At 50.7% G+C, this 21589-nt stretch overlaps 1 protein-coding gene across 8 annotated transcripts in view; it reads left to right on the top strand.

Moving 5' to 3' along the window:
• The window catches only part of mctp1a (multiple C2 domains, transmembrane 1a), a 131443-nt gene extending 110925 nt beyond the window's left edge, over positions 1 to 20518 (top strand). For all 8 annotated transcript variants that reach the window (XM_030359766.1, XM_030359767.1, XM_030359765.1 and 5 more), the window contains 5 exons: positions 5234 to 5343; positions 6038 to 6147; positions 6398 to 6495; positions 17004 to 17071; positions 17689 to 20518. In XM_030359766.1, coding sequence (XP_030215626.1) covers positions 5234 to 5343; positions 6038 to 6147; positions 6398 to 6495; positions 17004 to 17071; positions 17689 to 17785 — 483 coding nt within the window. In that variant the 3' untranslated portion in view covers positions 17786 to 20518. The remainder of the gene's footprint in view (positions 1 to 5233; positions 5344 to 6037; positions 6148 to 6397; positions 6496 to 17003; positions 17072 to 17688) is intronic.
• The last annotated feature ends 1071 nt before the right edge of the window (positions 20519 to 21589 follow it).

Below are 21589 nucleotides of genomic sequence, written 5' to 3'. Positions count from 1 at the left end.
ACTCATTTGGAAGCGCGATGGGCTGAGCGTCGCTACATTATCGCTGTTAGCTTCATCATTTTTATGACTCAGCTCAGCTGGGAGAAGGGGAAGGGTGTGATGGAAGGTTAAAACGGTCTCCGATGGCGGGCCCGTTCCGCCCAGTAGATATAGGACAGATATTTGGGTCCATATAGTAATAGGCTTCGTCCTCTGCCTTGTGTTCTGCTCCGGGCCTTGGGTCAGTGGAGAACACAGCGTCTTTGTTAAGAAAAGTTTACAGCTGCGTCGTCTCTGCGCTGTGCGGTCGGGGGGTAAACTTTGTTTTTTGCCGTGATGCACTCTGAAGAGAGAGCATCAGGACAGAGAACATGGGAGCAAAGTCGAGAGTCTGCTTGGCGTCATGTATAACTTAGTAGTTTGTTATGTACTCCAATTTGCTGAGACGGAGTTTAACATAGGTATTTTGGTCGTTATTTTTGTGTGTGTGTGTGTGTGCGTGTGATTGCATGTATGCGCGACGCGTGTGTACTGATAATATCTCAGTACACACAGAATAGATAGAATCTCTACCTTTGTTGGCACATTCGCAAAGACTTGCATCACGCACACACACACACACACACACACACACACACACACACACACACAACACACACCCACACACGCACACACACACACACACACACACACACACACAAACACACATGCATAAAAACAAACACACACACACACACACATACACACGCACACACACACACACCCATAATAACGGGCACACACACGTACACACATACACATAAAAACGAGCACACACACAAACAAATAGTGATGCAACAGTCTGACATCTTCATAACAGAGGCTAACTCTTCCCTGAACCAGCAGCCTCTTAACGGGTAGATAAAGGCTGGGATCTCAAAGAGTAGGATAGGTCTCAAACGGTTGATGGCTCCTGCCGGGGCTAGCAAAGGAAGAGCTTCCATTCACACCAGACTGATTGTCTTACTCTGAACTGTTCGAACACGTAGCGAATGAGGTAACTGTCTCGGGCAGTATTCTAGTGAGACCTTGAACCAATGTGTTTCCGCTCTGAGCCTCATACATATTGCATCCGTGCTTCTGCATCATAGAAGCTGTGCCGGAGCCACACTATACTGTTTGACGTATACGTGTTATAATGTTTCGATATATTGCAGTAATGTGTCTGTTTACACGCACCGAACCGTGGGTCATGAATGCAAGAACATCGGGAGAAAAGGCTGTCTGTAAGGAAGCAACTGATGAAAGGAACTAAACCGATAAATACATACGTCATCGTTGCTGTTTACGACCACGGCCTGTCTATACATGGTGCTCCCTCCACCACCCCTCGCTGCTCGCTCATACCGGCCCGGAGACCCACATCGATAGGGGAGTCACCGTAGCATAATGGGGTGTCATGTCCTAAATCAACCAGCGCCGCCGCCTATTAAAATGCATTATGCAAAACTCATTAGCCAGGCGTCTTAGCCGCCGCTGGTCGGATCCCAGCCCACACCGCCTCGTCATCCATCAACACCACGACGCTCTTGTCAGCGGCACTAAGGGTTCCTATCCAATCACAGCGCAGAAATGGGTGTAGCATTAGCCAAACGCCCAACGCAAAGCCGTATAGATTGCTCCGTTTTATATTACGAGTTTTACATTCCAGGTTTAGCAGGCTGGGAGAGACGGACTGAATTACGTCCCTGTGTTCCTGTAAATACGCCGCCGTCTGGCGGCTAGCAGAGTGGCTAGGAGCCTTAGCAGCGGCAGATCGCCCCGTTTTCTTTGAGGGTCACGTGACGTTCATTGATCGCTGCGTAAAACCCCATTAAACATGTACAGACACACACACACACACATGCTCACGCATTCATACGCATCCATTATGGAGAACACATGGCAGGGTATTGACAACGCCAATGAGCGGAGAGTGATTTAGTTTCAGTTGAGTTATATTCTTGTCTCCACGGAAATTGTATCAACTACATCATTATTGAAGAATGTTAGAATATTATGTGCCTTTTACGCTACACCAAGTGATATGAATATGAGCGTACACAGAAACATCGTACGTGGTCGCTATGGTGCGTAGGCCGTTGACGGGGAGTTCACTACCATGCCTCTCTGGGCGATGATGCATGGATGGAGTCGGTGTTCAGAAGGCGGGCCTACTCAGCCTCAGGTGACATTACAGGCTGAGACAAAGTTACTCTGAGGGAGAAGGTCACAGAGAGATCAGAGGAAAGAAAGCAAATGTCTCCCACTCTGATCTATAGCGGGATACCATGTAACTTCTGGAGTCCCACAGCAAGACCAGGTGTTAGGATTGACCTTATCCAAAAGCCACTGTGTGTGTGTGCGTGTGTGTGTGTGTGTGTGTGCGTGTGTGCGTGTAATCTGTCTGCTGTTATATGCACTTGAATGTGTGTACATGCACACACGTGGATCTGCATCTTTGTGTGTGTGTGTGTGTGTGTGTGTGTTTGTGTGTGTGTCTGTGTGTGTGTGTGTGTGTGTGTGATTCTGTGTGTGTGATAGTGTTTTTGTTTGTTTGTGTGTGTTTATACAAGTGTTTATGATTACACGTGTATGTGTGTGTGTCTATGGGGGGGAGAAGGCATGCATGTTTGGGTGTGTGTGTGTGTGTGTGTGTGTGTGTGTAAGAGCAGTTAATCCGTCTCCGTAACTGTACGGTGTGTGTGTGCGTGCGTGTGTTTGTGTACGGTGTGTGTGTGTGTTTGTGTGTGTGTGTGTAAGAGCAGGTTGTCCGTCTCCATAAGTACACAGTGTGTGTGTGTCCGTGTGTGTGTGTGTGTGTTTGGAGGGGGGGGGGGGAGCTGGGTAAACAGGGCTCTCTGCGGCCCTCCATGTTATTGCTACCTCCCTCCTCCTCAGCCTCGTTTGAAGACAGGAAATAGAAATCAGACCCGCGGTCCGAGGGGCATGTGGCAATGGTTAATACTGGACTGACCTCTGACCTATGCCCCCCCCCCCCCCCCACCTCCCCCTCCCCCAGCTCTCTCACACCACTCCCTGGTCCCCTCCGACCCTATCCCCGGACGCCCAAGCCCCAGGCCGGCCCGAGGCCCCTGGCCCCTGGTCCCGGGCCCGGGCCCCTGGTCCCAGCCCAGCCTAGACCTCACCCAGCTCAACGCCAACATAGCAAAACCTCCACCATCTTTCTTTCTCTCGTTCTTTCTGTTTTTTATGAGAGGAATGGAAAACAGATGGAGGTTGAAAAACGAAGGGGAGACGCAGTGAAGGAGGAAGGAAAGAAAGGGGAGTCTTCTAAAATATCTGCAAAGAAAAATAACCCAGGGACACTGTCTAATTATTTATATTTGTCTTGTGTACGTTTGTGTGTGTGTGTGTGTGTGTGTGTGTGTGTGTGTGTGTTTGTGTATCCAATGGAGTCCGTGTGGTCTCCCTGCTTGCTTCACATTATCTGATCCTGGATGAAGTTGATGAAAAAGTGTGTGTGTGTGTGTGTGTGTGTGTGTGTGTGTGTGTGTGTGTGTGTGTGTGTGTGTGTGTGTGTGTGTGTGTGTGTGTGTGTGTGTGTGTGTGTGTGTGTGTGTATGTGTGTGGGGGGGGGCTAAAGGGAGGACAGAACCAGGAAGGATGGAGGTGTTTTGGGGCCAGAAGGGGGCCTTGTTGGGGGGTGGGTGGGTGGGTGGGTGGGTGGATGGACGGACCGCTGGAGAAGTGCGGTAGAGTACAGGAGGCTTTATGTGTCTGACTGCTGTGCTGTCAAGCTGGCTCACTAAAGCTGTTATGCAGTGATGGACTCATTAATCATGATCAATAACAGGGTTATTGCGGCTTGTGCTTTTGGCGTTGCTTTGGGAGTCAGTGCACTATCGTCATCAGCTTTTAATTTGCCCTGAGCTCCTATTAGGGTAACTTTCATCCTCAAATCGATGCAGCGTTCCTTCTAGAAAATTCCCCCTCTTTTTGTGATCCCTGCTTATTGGCCGACCACAACTGCATCACTGGATTCTCCGGTTACCTCGGTTGTTTTTTTCTTTCTCTTGACAGATGTATTTTCTTGTTGTGGCCCCCTTGTTTCTGCCATGACAAGCATGCCCACAGACCGCAGCCGAGCACAAACAGCCAGTGTGTTTATGTCCTCAGTCCACCGGCGACGCTATCACTCTCCCGTCACCTCATTCTGTCTCGGTTCGTCCTGTTCCGGCCAGACACTTCAGCCACTGGGCCGGTCGTTGAGTGTTGCATGACTTCAGGACCGTCTCTGCTTTGTTATGATTCACCGCCCAACCGTCCGACCAACGGACCGACCGACTGACAGACCAACACACAGACCAACCAACCGAGTGACAGACCAACCGACCAACTGACCGACCGACTGACAGACCAACACACAGACCAACCAACCGACTGACAGACCAACACACAGACCAACCAACCGACTGACAGACCGACCGACCAACTGATCGCCCGAACGACAGACCGACCAACCGACCAATCGACCCACAAACTGATGACCAACCGCCCAACCGACCGACTAACCCAGCCGACCCACAGACGCCAGGCCACCATTTCTTGAAGCATTCGCAAAGTCTTCAAAAGTGAGGGGAAGGGAGGAACAACTTTTCATTGGTGGGCGCCTGTGCTAATAAGGCTGATAATGATGTCAGTGGCGGTGACATCATCACAGTGTGCCAGCTCGGGGAACAAAAGACGTTTTCGGTTCTCCCTCAGTGGAGTTGGCAGCGAGAGAGAGTGAAAGAGATGGAGAGAGCAAAGATTGATGTATCCATTCTGCTTCTTTTCAGTTTAATTCTGCCTCTTCCATTCACATATTCAAATTTCCCCCCGTTTGCACTCTGAAAAGGGGGAGCGCATTTTAATTTGTTCTGCAAACTTTGTATCTCTATTACTGCGGGGAATGAAAGCACTGTCAGTGGAAGCGGGGTTTCCAGCGATTTGGCGGCCCGCACGCCCAAGTCTTTAACGCTATTTAACATGCATTGTTTTGACGAAGATGCCTGTGCCCAAGCTATCTCCTCTTTTCTTTCGCTCCCTCCTCTCTTCTCGTCTCCTCTCTCCTCTCCTCTTCTCTTCCCTCCTCTTTTCATCTCTTCTCCCATCCTTTCCTCCTTCTCTTCTTCCCTCTCTCCCCCCTCTCCCCCTCGCCCCCCCCCCCCCCCCCCTCTCTTTCTTCCTCACACCATCCCTCTGCAACAACCCTGTATCTGCGCTCTCGCAGGACTCGGAGAGAAAGGGCTTCATGGACAAGCTGTATGCCATTCAGGACGTGTGCGTGAGCGTGCAGAATGCGCTGGGTGAAGTGGCCTCCTATGGCGAGAGGATAAAGAAGTGAGTCGTAAGCCCGCGGCAAGGCGCCCGTTTCCCCCGCCGCCGCCACTGTGCCCTGCCCCCTGCGTGTCTCAGCGTGTTCCCCACCATGCTTCCAACGTGCCTCTCCTCCCCCCCCCCCTGCGTGCCTAAAAGAGGCTTCAGTGTGATACCCCTCCCCAGAGGAGGAGATAAGGAGGACGTTTGTCACGCCACAACTCACTTAGCCCCATTTGACCCCCCCCCCCCCTCCCAGCTAGCTGAACACATAGCCTCAGAGCACCACCCCACGTAGACACACAGACACACTGTGCTTATACACAAAGAAGTTAGTTGAGGCGGGGATCGACAGATATTGACAGAGAGTGTGACAGACTTCATGCTGTAGGTGTGGGGGATAAATATCAATGGATTCTACCCGATAGAGTAATCAAAGGGTTTAACATTATTTTGCTATGTATTGCATCGTGCTCCATTGAATAACATGTTCTGCATTGAATTGATTCAAGTTAATACACGTATCAACATTGATGAGCCATTCAGAAAAGCATGAATACTGTGGCTAACCCTACCTCCACCTGTATTGGGGCCTGTCCATTCTGCTTTATTGCAATATCATCACTTGCACGCCCCCACCATTAAGCGCCTATTGAAGATACCGTTAGTGCGATTGGCTTGTCTGATTGGCGGTAATCGTGTGTGTTTGTGTCCGTAGCACATTTAACTGGACCGTGCCTTTCGTGAGCTGGCTGGTGGTGGTGGCGTTGGGTGTGGCCTGCATCCTGCTCTACTACATCCCCCTGAGATACATGCTGCTGGCCTGGGGTGAGTGGCTGCTGCGGTGCCACAGTAACCTGCATCTGCAACCACGTGACTTCATCTTTTACCTCTGCATAGCGATTCGAAACCAAGCGTAGATATGAGGTTTAGAAAACAGGACATTTTGAGAAACAATGTTAAAGAAAAAAATTATATGACTTATGGTTTCATTGTCCAGACTCACTGTATGCATTATCATGGGGGTGTTTCCCAAGTCTATTCCCCTCTTGTGTCTTTGTTTTTAATCTCTACACAGGGGTCAACAAATTCACCAAGAAGCTGCGATCGCCGTACTCAATTGACAACAATGAGCTCCTGGACCTTCTGTCTCGAGTGCCCTCGGACGTACAATTGGTAAGTGATGCTTAATACGCGTTCAACTGTCCTCCATTTTGTCTTGTTGTGCGCAGCCTCCCCTGTTGGGTTTGTGTTTTGAACACAGGCCTGTGTTTCCTCTTGTTGGACAATTTGTATTTTTATTTTTCTACCTTGCTACTTTTACTCGACCTACGTTTTTAACCCTGGTGCTATTTATACGATTTATATTATTATAGATATGGTTTCCAAATAGTTTTTAAGTTGATTTAGAAGGCTCTGTACCCTGCTATGTTTTTTGCTTTTTCTGGCATAATTTGATTTCCTCGCTCTACCCCGAGCGGTAATAACATCACAAAGTTAAGTGAGTTCAGTGTCAAGTGAGAAGTGTGATTGACTGCGAACCTACACAAACACGCACACACCCACAAGCACACGCACGCACTCACACATACACACACGCACACGCATACACACACACACGCACACACACACGCAAACACACACACACACACACACTCACTCACACTCTCAGGCACACACACACACGACACAACAGTTGTGCCATCTAAATAGGCCATTAGATGCCCGTAGACACTGTTAACCTCCATCTTGTGGTTTTGTTCCTGCGTTAGCCCTGAGATCAGATTAGCTCTGCGGTCCATCAGCGGCGGTGCTAGGGTGTAGGTGTGTAGCAGCGATGGAGTGTGTGTGTGTGCAGCGTAGTGTGTACCTGTGTGTGTGTGTGTGTGTGCGTGTGTGTGTGCGTGTGCATGTGTGTGTATGTGTATATATCCTTCATACCCAAGGCAATACACACACACAACATACTTCTTACACAAGCACCACATACCCACAATTAGAGAACAGACTGCTTCCAATCAAATTTTTTTTTTTCTAATATGGCAACATGTTGGACAAATAAAGCTTTTGAACTTTGAACTTTATGTGTGTTTGTGTGTTTGTGTGTGTGTGTGTGTCTGTGTGTGTGTGAGAGAGTGTTAACACCGTGCCGTGCTGTGCTGTTAGGGCGAGGTTCCGCTTAAGCGGCAATTAGGCGGTGGTTGGTGACAGTCGCAGCGTTTTCCGGCTCCGCCCGGGCCGACCGCAGCCGTTAGCCCCACTGGGCCGAGGACACAACTCAATGCCCCGACCACAGCCCCCACACACAGGGCCCCACACACTCAAACACACACACACACACACACACACACACACACACACACGCACACTCACACACACACACACACACACACGCACACACACACAAACAGGCACATAAATACACATGCACACACATATACATACAGATGCACATGGACACTAACAGACACACACACACACACACACACACACACACACACACACACACACGCACGCGCACACACACACACACACACACACACACACACACACACACACACAAACAGGCACATAAACACACATGCACACACATATACATACAGATGCACATGGACACTAGCAGACACACACACACACACACACACACACACACACACACACACACACACACACACACACACACACACACACACACACACACACACACACAAACACACACACGCGCGGCTCCGTTCAGTGCAGTGCCGCGTTAGCATCCCACGCACACTTCCACTTTGATCACCTTTTTTCCGCCTACGACTGCTTTCATCTTTATAGGGTCGTAATCCTTGCCCTCCTACCCTTCCTTGCCAACCCGCTTTACCTACCCCCCCCCCAACCCCCCACCGTGCACCCCAGCAGCAGCGATGCCCCTCTCACCCCGGCATGGCTATTTTTATGGCTTCACAGTGTTCCGGGGGCCTGCTAGTGTGATAGCCACCAGGCTAACAGCTTTCGCCCCCAATCGGACCAAAATGAGCCCCCCCTCCCCCTCCCCCTCCCCCTCCCCCCGCCCCCCTCCCTACTCAGGCTTCCGGCTGAAGCCACCTGACACACCTGGAGCCACGCAGGGCCTGTTGAACCAGAGGGGCCTGGGGGGTGGGGGGAGGGGGCTTTGCAGGTACAGAGAGCCCTTTAAAACGCTCTAATGAGGGCCTCCTGGCCGGTGTGGGGGGATGGGGGGTCTGCAGCTGTCTGCAGCTTGTGTTGCAGGGACTCCTGTCTGTGCTACTACTGTAATCACAGCACTACTGTAAGGGTTATTGCCGCAGCTGCTAGTAAAGCTAATTGCTGGCAGGATTCAGTGACACTCTGCGGGCGTGTGGCGTAAGGTGAGAGAGGGACCGAGAGCGGGCCGGTAAGGAGATCTTTAAACAGGGGAGGGGGAGAAACACAGGTGTGAGAGAGGCAGAGGGGAACCGGAAGAGGCAGAGAGGAAGAAAGGCAATGGTTTAAGGCAGAGGTAATTGATTCATTGGTCAAGGTTTTGCCCTTTGTGTCTCCGCTGATACCAACGGCATATTTACACCTTAAGCCTTTTAGGATTAACGTGTTTAACTTGTTAATTGTGGCCGATTTGGATTCATGTCGGGACCTCTGTTACGTGAATGGGTCCGGTAATGACGAAGTTTGCTTCAGCTAAAGCCAGCCTGTAAAATATCAAAACCATCTGTAGACTCTGTGAACCGATGTGCTCTGCATGGTACCTGGAATACGCAGAGAGGTGGTTACACAGGAACACAATGGGGAGAGAGAATCGGGGAACATTATCGACGCACAAGCCCAAAACGGCGCATACAAATACATAAAAATCTAATTGAATATAGTTTATTTTTTCAACGAATCCTTCCAGCCTGAGTTAGTATTTCTCTCCGTCCTTCCATCAATAACATCAAAACCGACGAGAAAACCAGTCGGAGCGTTGTCCGCGGCAACAAGTGGCGGGCTGAAAGCGGCAGGCATTAGTCTCTGACTCGACTCAAAGGTCGCTCAGCGGGGACGGTGGCACTGCCGTTGCGAGGACACCGGCTAAAACCGGGCCGGAACGTTCTGCTCCGCGGTGCGTCCCCCCCCCCCCCCGGCGCTAGCTCCACCCCGTTGCCCGCCCCTTCCTTTCTGGGCTGCGTTCTGCCTGGAGGGCGCTGGCCTCCAGGGCACCGGGATGCTGCGGAGGGGTGTCAAGGTCCAAATGAAGGCTCCCCCCTCTCTCTCCCCTCCCCTCCCTCCTCCTCCCCCCTCCCTCCCTCCCTCCCTCCCTCCCTCCCTCCCCCTCCCCCCTCCTCCTCCCTCCCTCCTCCCCCCTCCCTCCCTCCCTCCCCCCTCCCTCCCTCCTCCTCCCCCCCTTGGTGAGCTAGCGTTTGTGGCACCCATGGGCAGCGGGATGTAAGGCCGGTTCCGGCCGACAGTCGGGATGACTGATGAAGTGCTATTTCAGGGTCCCGGTGTGACCCAGCACACAGGCACTTGTGCAGTTTCACGCAAGCACACACACACAAGCGCGCGCACGCACACACACACACACACCCATGCACACACGCACACTTCCCCAGAGGCAGGTCGGGCACAGGAGGTGAGTTGGTGATAGTTCAACTGCTCCGTGTCATTTGCAGGGGCTCCGGGGGAGCCAGAGGTGATGCGCTTGTAGCGGGGCTTCTGTGCAGGATAGGGAGCATTCAGTCCCAGGCTGCAGCCCAACCGGCTCCTGGCTATATGGAACCACATCTATCTCGGCTTTCACACCGGATATATATATGATTCTATGTATCTATCGCTGATTTTACTTTTTGGAAAAAAAATCGGCTTTTTATGTGTGCAATCGCAAATATCTTTGTAGATATTGCTATTTATTACTGAATTGAAAACGCAACAAATATATAAATAGTTTTCCAAATATTCTAATTTAGTGCACAGTTATCGAGACTGATCTCATTTAAACCTGCTTGAAGTCGCTAGTATTGACACCTGTTCTGTTGCTGGGCTCCAGTGACTTTCACAAGATCATGTGTCTCCTCCTTCCAGAAGATCCATACTGTGCAGTTAGTTGATATGACCTCAGGCTGGACATGAGGTGTGCCTCGAGATGGGCCTCATCTGTCATCCGCTGTGAAACCGCAGCAACGGGGAGAGAGAGAGCTTGTTAACCCAGGTCTCCTCGTCACGTAGCCGGGGGCTTTTAACGGCGACTATGAACCACTTTAACCCCCCCCCCCCCCCCTACTTAAAAACTGGGCATTCCTAGAGGTGCTTAGCTAGCGTAACAAACACATATTACTAACACGCAGGCTGTTAAAACGCAGGCTAAGGTTAACCAAGTTTGTCGGTCCTAAGTTGTAACTTAGTGTGCTGAAATGTGTGTGTGTGTGTGTGAGTGAGTAAATGAGTGAGTGAGTGGGTGGGTGGTTGGGTGAGTGAGTGTGTGGGTCTGTTGGGTTGGTTAGTTTGGGTGTGTGTGTGTGTGTGTGAGTGAGTGAGTGTGTGCGTGTGTGTGTGCGTACGTGCGTGCGTGCGTGCGTGCGTGCGTGCATGTGTCTGTGTGTGTGCATGCGTGTGTGCACGCGCACACATGGGAGAGAGAGAGAGAGAGAGAGAGAGAGAGAGAGAGAGAGAGAGAGAGAGAGAGAGAGAGAGAGAGAGAGAGAGAGAGAGGAGAGAGAGAGACAGAGACAGAGACTGAGACAGAGAGAGACCTAGTTGTTGGTGTCTTGCCGGGATGTTCGGCCGGGACTGAAGCTATCTTTACGGTGCGCGTGAATCCTTCATGTCCCCTTAAACAAGGCCGGAGCGAGTGCCGCTGCAGTCCTAAGTATTCCCTCCATGGCGTTTGGGACGTGTCGGCGCGCTTGCATGTTTTACGACGCCATTAGCCATGTGAGCTCGCGGCGGCATTAGGAGGGCCAGGGCAATTAGCATGCCAAGTGGTCCTTTATGGTTGACGTAAAGCAGCAGGACCGCAGCCCCGACCCTCCGCTGCCCCCACCTCCGCACCGCCTCTCCCCCCGCCCCCGCCCTCCATGCTACCAAAATAGACATGAATTCCAATTTAGCTACTAACTGACATCGGGGAGTTGGTGGTGATAATTTTTGGCAACATTTATGTTGAGGATGACCCTTACTGGGCTCTCAGGGGTTAGGGGGGTCAATGTCGGGGTACTTGGAGGTTGAAACTTTGCCAGACATCATCATTCATGTGCAACCTCTGTACTCCCCTCACCTCTCTGTGTCCTTCCCTCCCTCTCGCTCTCCTCACTCCCGCCTTTGGGATAAATTTAAACATTTCACTGTGAGGCCAATTAGTCAACGTGCAGCCGGCCCCTCGTCGCAGCGAGACGCGCACCAAAATGAACTTTTCTCAATGTCTTCCGCATATTTATTCCTTTATTACGTACTTATTTGGGCGTGAGTCACCTTGGCAGACGGCTTCTTGTTTCCACGGCAGCACAAACGCGTGCCGAGTACGGCAGAATAACATGGCCGTCGGTAGAGTTGTTATTTTGTTTTTGTACATTTTTTTCGCACAAGCCGTTTATAACCCTTTTATCCCGGGTTAGGCCCCGACGGAGATGAAAGAGCGTTGTACGTTTTTGGTTTTGGCGGCAGTCGTTAAATAGTGACTCCCCTTCTCTGAGCGCCTTGACTTCGGTCTGTGATGTTCGCCCTCTTTTTGTCAACGTCAGCCAGAAGTCATGAGAATGGGAAACAGTTTGAGAGGGAAAAACAGACAGACACACACAGACAGACAGACAGACAGACAGACAGACAGACAGACAGACAGACAGACAGACAGACAGACAGTTGAGTAGAGACAAAGCAAAAATAAGTGAGGGAAGAGGGATTAGAAATTAGATGGAAAAGGAGAGTTTCAAAATTCTGTGCATAGAGGGAAAGAACAATTGTACGATTGGACAAAGAAAGAGAGAGAGAGAGAGAGAGAGAGAGAGATAGAGCGAGAGAGAGAGAGAAAGAGAGAGAGAGAGAGAGAGAGAGAGAGAGAGAGAGAGAGAGAGAGAGAGAGAGAGAGAGAAAGAGAGAGAGAGAGAGAGGATGCTTCGTGTTTGACACCATTAAGCGAGGCCGCCTCTGGTACAAGGCGTCCCTCCAGCCTCACGCACGTCAGAGCCTGTTAGTGTGGTTCAACTGTCACCGTTCAGGAGGAGAGGAGGAGCAGAGGATGAAGAGGAGGCGAGGCGGACGAGGTGGCAAGGAAGGGAGGAAGGAGGTCTTTACCTCCTCCCTCCACCCCCATATTGTCTTTGAGCTCCCCACTCTGCGCCCCCAAATTGCCTTGGAGCTCGCCACCATTACCGCCATTTTTATTCCCTTTCACCCAATTTTACTTTCTTTCATTCTGCTAACGTCCTCCTTTCCCTTCTGCGGCATCCCGCCCGCCGAGTCTGTCTTTAACTAGCTCTTATCTGAGGCGGGCATGTGCTTATTTGTGTGTGTGTGTGTGTGGGCTTGTGTGTGTGTTTGTGTGTGTTTGTGTGTGTGTCTGTGTGCTTGTGTCTGTGTGTCTGTGTGCATCCGTGTGTGTGTGTGTGTGTGTGTGTGCGCGCGTGTGTGTGTACAGGGGTTATTAGGGGAGCAGGGAGCCAGGGGTACACCAGCAGGCAGGTCTGTCACCTGGAAGTACGGAATTGAACTCGTGACACGTAAGCCTCATGTCTCCTGGTTGGCAGCTCGTCACCGAAACGCTTCTTTTACCTCCCCCTCCTCTCACCCTCTCTATCCCCCCCCTCCGCTCTCTCTCTCCTGTATTTTTTCTTTGTTTGATTGAGCTATTGTTGTTTCCCCTCCCATTGTTTTTGTTCTTCCCAATTCCACACCCTTCATGAGACGGAACGGCAACGGAAGAAAACAACCCCCCCCCCAAAAAAAAACAAATACAACAAAAGTACTTTCTCCTGACACCAAAACTTTTCCTTTGTCTCGCCGTGTTTACCGAGCCGATTTCTGGTCGGGAATGAAATGTCAACAAGCAGATTTAATTTGCTGTCACCGTTTTATTCTGCTGTTGTGGGCGTTTGGCCATCCAATAGAACTCCTAACAGCCCGCCGTTGTGCATGCCCTACTTTATCATCCAAGAGACTCCTTTAAACTTATATGGGAGAAAGAATGTGTTTGGCTGGGGCTCCGATCATCCGTGTGCATTCTTTCAGTGACACCACCGATTTGAAACGATAACGATAACGATAACGATCAGTGAGTTGGTGTGTTGATGGTTCATGTTGTAACCCTGGGAACAAGAAGGGCAGCGTGTTCGGCCACTTGTTCATCGGCGTGGTTACTCGTCCGTCTGAGTTTCCGATCGGCGGGACCGACAGCCAGGACTCGAAAGGCCCCAGGAGCGCACATACTGAAACTCAATTACGCACGAAAATACAGAGTCACACACACCTGCACGTATGCACACACACGTGCACACACACAAATGCAAGCGCACTCACGCACGCACGCGCGCACGCAAGCACGCACGCACGCACGCACACGCACACATACACACACAAACGCACGCACGCACGCACGCACACACGCACACACGCACACACGCACACACGCACACACGCACACACGCACACACGCACACACACACAGCATAAGCCCTTTGTCTTGCCCCCCTGGGACGAGGCTCCCCTGTCTGTCCGCTCTCTGCTGCTTTCGTTGGCTGCTCTTTAAAGAATCCACACCCACATGAGAACAGGATCTGTCATCAGCCATGTGTCCATGGCCTCTCGCTGCTCTCTTCCTTTCCCTCTCTCTCCCTCTCTCTCCCTCCTGGTCGCTTCTTATCTGCTCTTTGTTTTCCTCTCCCTGTCTTCCTTCAGTCGGCCCCCCCCCTCCACTCTGTCTCTTCACATCGTTTCCTTTGTTGGGCCTGTCTGTTTGTCTTTCTTTCTATTTCTGTCCATCTGTCTGTCTCCCTGTCCTTTCCGTTCCTTTCCTTCTTCAAATATCAACTCCTTGCCCCCCCTCCCGCAAAAGCCCCCATTCCCCCCCCCCCCCCCCTCTCTCTCTCTCTCTCTCTCCTCTCTCTCTCTCTCTCTCTCTCTCTCTCTCTCTCTCTCTCTCGGTCTCTCCTCCCCCCTCTCTCTCTCCCCCCCTCTCTCCCCCTCTACCCCCTCTTACCCCCCCTCTCCCTCTCCCCCCCTCCTTCTCTCTACCCTCTCTCCCTCTCTACTCCCCTCTCCCTCTCCCCCCTCCCTCCCCCTCCCTCTCTCTCTCTCTCTCTCTGTCTCTTCCACCCTCCCCATGGGCTGTTTTCCCATCTCCATTTCCGTTCAACTGGACCATCACACGTTAACTTTAATTTCCAGTTTATTTGTGCAGCTGGCTGCGGTTGCCCTGTTTGGTCAGATGTGGACCTGGGCTGGCCTGCGGTCTTTAGGAGAGAGAGGGGCGACCGGGCCTAGTGAGTACAGTCTGGCTGCCTAGTGAGGCGTGCAGAGCAGGACGTGCTAGCAGACACACTCTCTAAGTACCTTCATGGTTCCCATGAGCCATAAAGCACCGTGGGTAGGGACCCCCGCCATCACTGACCACCATTACCAGACCAGGGGAGCATATTGTTGCATATGCTGTGGTGTGTGCGTGTACACAGACACATACACATGAATGAACGCACTTACACACACAAAAGGAGATGCCAAAGCGTACTCATACGCACGCATACTCACACACAAACAAACATAGGCACATATACACGCATGCACACACGCACACACACACACACACACACACACACACACACACACACACACACACACACACACACACACACACACACACACACACACACACACACACACACACACACACACACACATACTTCACACATAAATGCATGCACACACATACACGCACACAGACACACACACACTGATTCCTGCTCTTCATGGAGGTGCTCGTGGCCCACCAGTCCACAGAGAACAGGTGAACAATTATTCTTAGCCTGGTGCAGTGAAGCTACCGGTTCCTGTCCAGAGCAGACAAACCACCCAGAGACGCAACAGAGGATCTGAACTCACATCAGCTTGTTGTCTGCCTGGAGAATCAGAGAGAGTGTCAGCCGGTAACACAGTCGGACAGATAGTCAATCAGTCAGTCAGTCCGTCAGCGAGACAGACAGACGGGGTAGTAGCCGGTTGTATGCCGCTACCAGAGAGAGTTTCTGTGCGTTTCGGTGCGGCGGCCTGTCTGTGAAGTCCCCAGTCCTTTGAATGTTCATCTGATTGAACGGCTAGCGCCTCTCGCTGTGTGTCTGCCGGGGCTGGGGGATGGCTGTGCTTGGGCACGGGCGTTTCGCTGTGTGTTGGTGTGTGTGTGGGTGATATGTGCGTTTGATGTGCACACACACGGGCGGGTTTGAGTGACAGGTTTGGGTTGTGAATGGTTTTCTGAGGCGCAAGCAATGTGATTTATGTCTTTATTTATTTATATATATTTTTCATCCTCACGTTTGTCTTGGGGAGTACTTTAGACGTAGGGACTGTCTCACAAAAGCATTGCCTCAAATCTACAGCAGACGTGCTAAAAATATATATGATTGACTTCCCGTGTGTATCCATGCACACGTGTGTGTGTGTGTGTGTGTGTGTGTGTGTGTGTGCGTGTGTCTCTTTGCCCGTCTGTCTGTCTGTCTGGATGAACGGACAGATGAATGGATACATCATTCAGTGGGGAAAGGAGCGCTTGTTGTGTAGCGGTGCTGCGCGGCGTTTGTCGACATGTGTAGCGAGTGTGTTAGCGGTTTTGATGCCGGGCGATTTGAACAGCTGCGGTGTGCGCGGGGGCTTGGTGTGTGTGTGTGTGTGTGTGTGTGTGTGTGGGGGGGGGGGGGGGGGGGGATGGCGGGGTAAAGACGTGGAGCTGTGCGGGCGTGAATACCTGCTCTACCCCCCCCCCCCCCTCCCCTTTCCACGCTGAGATGACTCTGTAGTCTCTCCAATCTTTCCCATGAGCCCCTGCCCTGTACTCTGTTTGTTTGTGTGATCCCTCCCCTCAGGCCACTGTTCCACAGCTGTGTGCGTGTGGCTGTGTGTGTGTGTGTGTGTGTGTGTGTGAGAGTGTGTGTTTGTGTGTATTTCCTGCATAAGAACCTCCAACTGCCTATTGTGTATATGTTTGTTGTGTGTCTATTTGGGATTTTACGTGCACTGTTACTGTTTGTATCTGCATTGTGTTTGTGTTTTTGTGTGTGTGTTTGTGTATCTGTGGTGTGTATTGTGTGTGTATTTTTTTAAGTTAATGCATTTGTGTGTGTTGGTGTTTATCTATGTGAGCAGGAATGTGTGAGTGTGTGTGTGTGTGTTTGGGTGTGTTTTTGGGTGTGTACCTGTGCGCGTGCCTGTGCGCCTGTGTCTGTACGTGTTTGTGTGTGTGACTCTGTATGTATGCGTTTGCGTGCACATGTGTGCGTGCATGTGTGTGTGTGTCCGTGTGTGCGTGCATGCTTGTGTGTTGTAATCGGTGTGTAATCCCTTCCCTGAGGCCACTGTAGCACACAGCTGGACACAGAGAGACTCTGGAGGGTTCTCTCGCTATCCCAGCATTCATTGCACTCCCCACCTGACCGGGTGGTTTCATGTGTGTGTGTGTGTGTGTGTGTGTGTGTGTGTGTGTGTGTGTGTGTGTGTGTGTATTTTAACAGGTGCAGTACCATGAGCTGAAACTGGATCCCAGTCTCAGTCCAAATAAAAGGAAGAAAAACCCCCCTGGGTAGATATATGCGTCCACCCACCACCTTCATCCTCCGCCTCCTCCTTCTCCTCCTCTTCCTTGTCTTCTTCTAACTGGACACCAGGGACCACAGCAAGACGGACTCTTTACCCAACTCTGCCTGCCTGTTTTTTTCCTACTGCTGCTCGGGTCTCTCTTTTCACGACTATATTTCTATTTTCTTTTCTTTTATTGTAAACAATGTACAGGTCAATCTGCCGTTTGTATTATTTTGTAAACTGTATGAGGCGTAGTGTACATGGTTCTCATGGTGGTGCTGGTGGTGGAGATGGCGGAGGAGGTGGTGGTGGAGATGCAGAGGATGGGGTGGTGATGATGATGAAGATGGGCTGGGCTAGTCATGGTGATGATGATGAAAATGAGGATGACGATGATGATGAGGGGGTGCTGATGGGGGACAATGATGAAGATGGGCTAGGCTGGTGATGATGATGAAGCTCATTATGATGATGATGATGATGATGATGATGATGATGATGATGACAGGGTGCTGATGGGGGGAGAAGGTTGCCGGGAGGATGCATGGATGCCCTGACCCCTTGTTTACGTGTGACCAACTCTCTCTCTCTCTCCTCTCCTCTTTCTCGCTCTGACAGCTCGGAGGGGCTCGGCGGGAATATGTCTCCGGCCGTGTCATACATTGGTCAGGGCGAGGGCGCGTTCACACGGTCAGGGCCCGCTCTGGCCCAGTGACATGTAGAGCGAGCCGGTGTGTCCCTGTGTTTGATAGCAAACAAGCCTTACACTACTTTTACAACCCTCGGTATCATCCTGTTTTTGTATTTTATTTTGTAATGTTTTTTATTTTTATTTGATTGTGGTCAGTCGCTCTTGGTGATATGTGTATGGGTCGAACTCTGCTTTTATTAACTACGACATGGGCTGAGTGGATGCTGCTTTGACTTGCTTTATGTTCAGTGGCCGATCATTTGTGTCATTCTGCTTTACTGCTCACTAGCCCACATTATATATTATTCCATGGGATTCTGTCTCTTGCCTAAACATGGTTTTGTAGCACATACTGTGCTAACGTGGGTTAACTCTCTCATCCAATAGTCATCTTTCGACTGGCAGCCAGTAGAACAGAACAGTGACTAATCACATCGACTCGGCAGATGGAGATTGCATCATTTTCCCCTGCCACGTCAACCACCAGCAGTCAGTCAGTCAGTCAGCCAGTGAGTCAGCCAGTCAGTCCGAGTGAAATGTCCACTTATTCCCTCAATCTGTCAAGAAGTTAGCGAGAGGCTGGGCTTGTTCCAGCTGATATAGATGTCACCGTGCCCGGGTGTCGCCAGACAGACAGGCCTTTAGGCGTACACACACATGGCCTAATCTGCTTTGAAAGGCTGCTCTCCTCTGCTCATCTACCCATGTGTTTGTGTCAGTAGGCGTGCATGCAGTATACACTCACACACACACACACGCACACTGCCTTACAAACTGACAAACATGCATGCACACACACCCACACATGCACACAGCCTTACACAAGGACACATGCACGCCCACACACACACACACACAAACACACACACACAAACACACAAACACACAGATAGACTAGTGCACACATCGGAGAAACACAACCACACATACACACACACACTGGATGCAAACATACATGCGCAAATTAGTGCATGTGTATGTGAATGTGAGATTCTCTCATGAAACATATTATGCATCGAACAACACATACAATTGTAAATGCACTCTCTTTAAAATGCATTCACACACACACATGCTCTCCCCCCTCTGTTCATCTCTCTCTGATGCTGTGCCCCGGGCTGGCCGCGTTCCCCACCCGCCCCACCTCCTGTGCCCACAGCTCAACTTTGATCTCTCGTTTGGAGTAGCAGGGGGTCCTGTGTGTGCACTCTCGGCGCGTCTGTGTTTGGGTGCGAAATGCGTATGAGTGTACGTGTTTACGGAATCAAAGAGCTATTGCGCTGCTCTCTGCGGTGATACGTTCCACAATGGTCTCTCTCTTGCTCTCTCTTCCCTTGAGCTGTACACTGATGTGGGCACTAATGTGTTCGAGTGCTTATGCATGTGCACACAGAACAACAAAATGTGCATGTGCACATCTAAGCCGCTGTAAGACAACTGTAGACTCTTGTAGACCGGGGTTTGAGATGTCAGGCCGCGGTGTGTGTCTGTGTGTGTGCATTTGTGTGCGTGTTGGTGTCTGTCTTGCTACTTTACATCCCCCATTTATTTTCCGATCATCCCTCTCTCGGTTTGCTTTCTCTGCGGCTCCCCTCTCATTCGTCAGAGAGCGAGGTTGCGACCTCTGTCTGAAGCCGGTCTCCTGGGCCTCTCTCTTCCCCCAGCATCTGTTGAAAGATCACAGCGCTGCCTCCATCCGCGGAGGCCGCCGTCCTCGCCTCCTCCTCCCCACATTCGACTTCTCTTCTTTCGCTTAAGTCTCCATGATCTGTGTGCGCTCCCTCCTCCGTTCCATCATCCTGTCTGTCTGTCTGTGCATCGCTTCACATTCACCCCTACTTGCGCTCTCTCTCTCTCTCTCTCTCCCTTCATTCTCTCCATCAAACCGTCCGTCTTCATTCTTCAATATCAACAGGCTCCCATGGGTCAGTCCAGAGAGTCGTTGTGCCCAATCCACTTGAAAGACAATGCAAGACAGACCGCCCCCCCCCCCCCCCCCCCCCCCCTCTTTTGGACCCCACAGAAGTGCCGCAGATTGATTATGGTCCGCCACGCCACACAAGACTTTGTCACTTTTCGGATCGCTTAAACAAGGGCCCTTTTTGAGCGCAGAAATATGTGTTTACTCATGTATGCAGTATCATTTTAGAGTTAGATTGAGTGTGGTATGACTCCAAATGTCTTTTTTTCATTTTGTTTATTTTGGGAGGGGTAGGGTGACATTATTTAAGCTATGTTTGGAAGCGAACCAAAGTGTTTTTATTTTGTATGATGCAAGAAAATATGTGATGCGAGAAAATATAAGGAATGTAACGGATGACGGAAGATGTAAAGTGAGGAAAAGGAAAGAAGGCACCTTTATTTGCACCATGTTTAGACTATTTATTTTTTAAATGACAATGTGCAAAGCTGAGCAGTAGCCCATTTCTAGTTGTGATTTTCTACAGTATGCCTATCCATGGTCTGGTTTTGATGATCTTGTGAAGTAGGCGTATGCCTGCCTCCCTGTCTCTGGGAGCTTCTCTTTCTGCCTGCGGTGTTGCCTGCCTGTGATGTCATCATCATGCGACCTGTTCCCACCAGTGACGTTTCAGGGCCGGTCATGGGACTATATGGGGGTGGGTGGGGTGTGTCTTGGGGTAGGGAGATGTTTATGAAAAAAAATTACGTTCTGTTATTTTTTTCTGGTTTGAGCAAATATGTATTGCGCCAAAAATGTATGTCAATGATTTTGAAAGATTAAATATTTTTAAATCAGCTTTGTTTTCCATGTCATTTAACAGAAAGAGTACCATTTATTGTTGTGTTTTTGAGGCGTGAGTGGAAGGTAAGCAGGCCTGGGTCTGGTCTGTCCTTAGATTGATGGTCAATAGGGGGCGCTCATTCCTCTGGCCTATCTCAAATCCGGTTGATAATTTCTTCTGCATTCATTTAGACAATCTTGAAAAAAACTACTACTACTCAACTACTACTTCGACAATCTTATTCATTGGCAATATGACAGCAATGAAGATAACGAACAATTAATTGAAACATCAGGGTGAGTAACTACAAGTTGGATTTTGCAAAGTAAGGTAACGTACAGTTGTGAACTAGGTTTTGCCTCATTCTTTTAATATTAAGATATTTTTCCCTTGATCTCATCATAAATAATCCCTGAAAAGATTTCCTCAACGTTGACCGAAAATAAATCAGTGGAAACACACACACACACTTTCCATTATAAGCCAAGGTGCTCTGAAGTCAGGTTCCGGCACTCATCGCAGGAATCAGGGTTAACCCCTTGTGGAGGTGGGGCGGCGTCTGGCCTGCAGGGGGAGTATGGAGCACCGGGTCTGCTGGGGTGATGGGGTCTGATTGCGGACAGGTGTCTGCAATCTGATCCAATCAGGAAGTGTGTATTTATGTGCCTGCTTGTCTTTCAGTCAGGGGTTGAGAGTGAGAGAAGGAAGTCGCTCTCTGCGAGCTAGAGAGAGCGGCGTATGACCAAGTGACGGACGGAAAGAACATTCAACGTTGTCCTTTTGTACTTGTGGTGTTGTGTTTGTTTGCCGAGGTGGAAATAAACAGGAGTTCGCTCCATTTCACCCAAGAACTGTGTCCTGACTCCGCTGAACCCGTTACACTGGCGCCCAACGTGGGGCGGAGTCAACCATGGATCGTTAGACCCAGCTGCAGCAGGACCAGACCGAGGTCCTGGTGGAGCTGGCCCGCTCCTTGGCTCCTTGGTCCTGGTGTAGCAGCCCTGCAGCGGGACAGGCCCACCCCGGGGCCGAGGGCGAGATGGGCGAGATGGGGGGGGGGGGTCCCAGTCAGGAGCAGGAGCAG

Source organism: Gadus morhua, chromosome 6, assembly GCF_902167405.1.
Source record: "Gadus morhua chromosome 6, gadMor3.0, whole genome shotgun sequence".
Taxonomy (NCBI): Eukaryota; Metazoa; Chordata; class Actinopteri; order Gadiformes; family Gadidae; genus Gadus; species Gadus morhua.
This window is presented reverse-complemented; position numbering and strand designations above follow the sequence as displayed.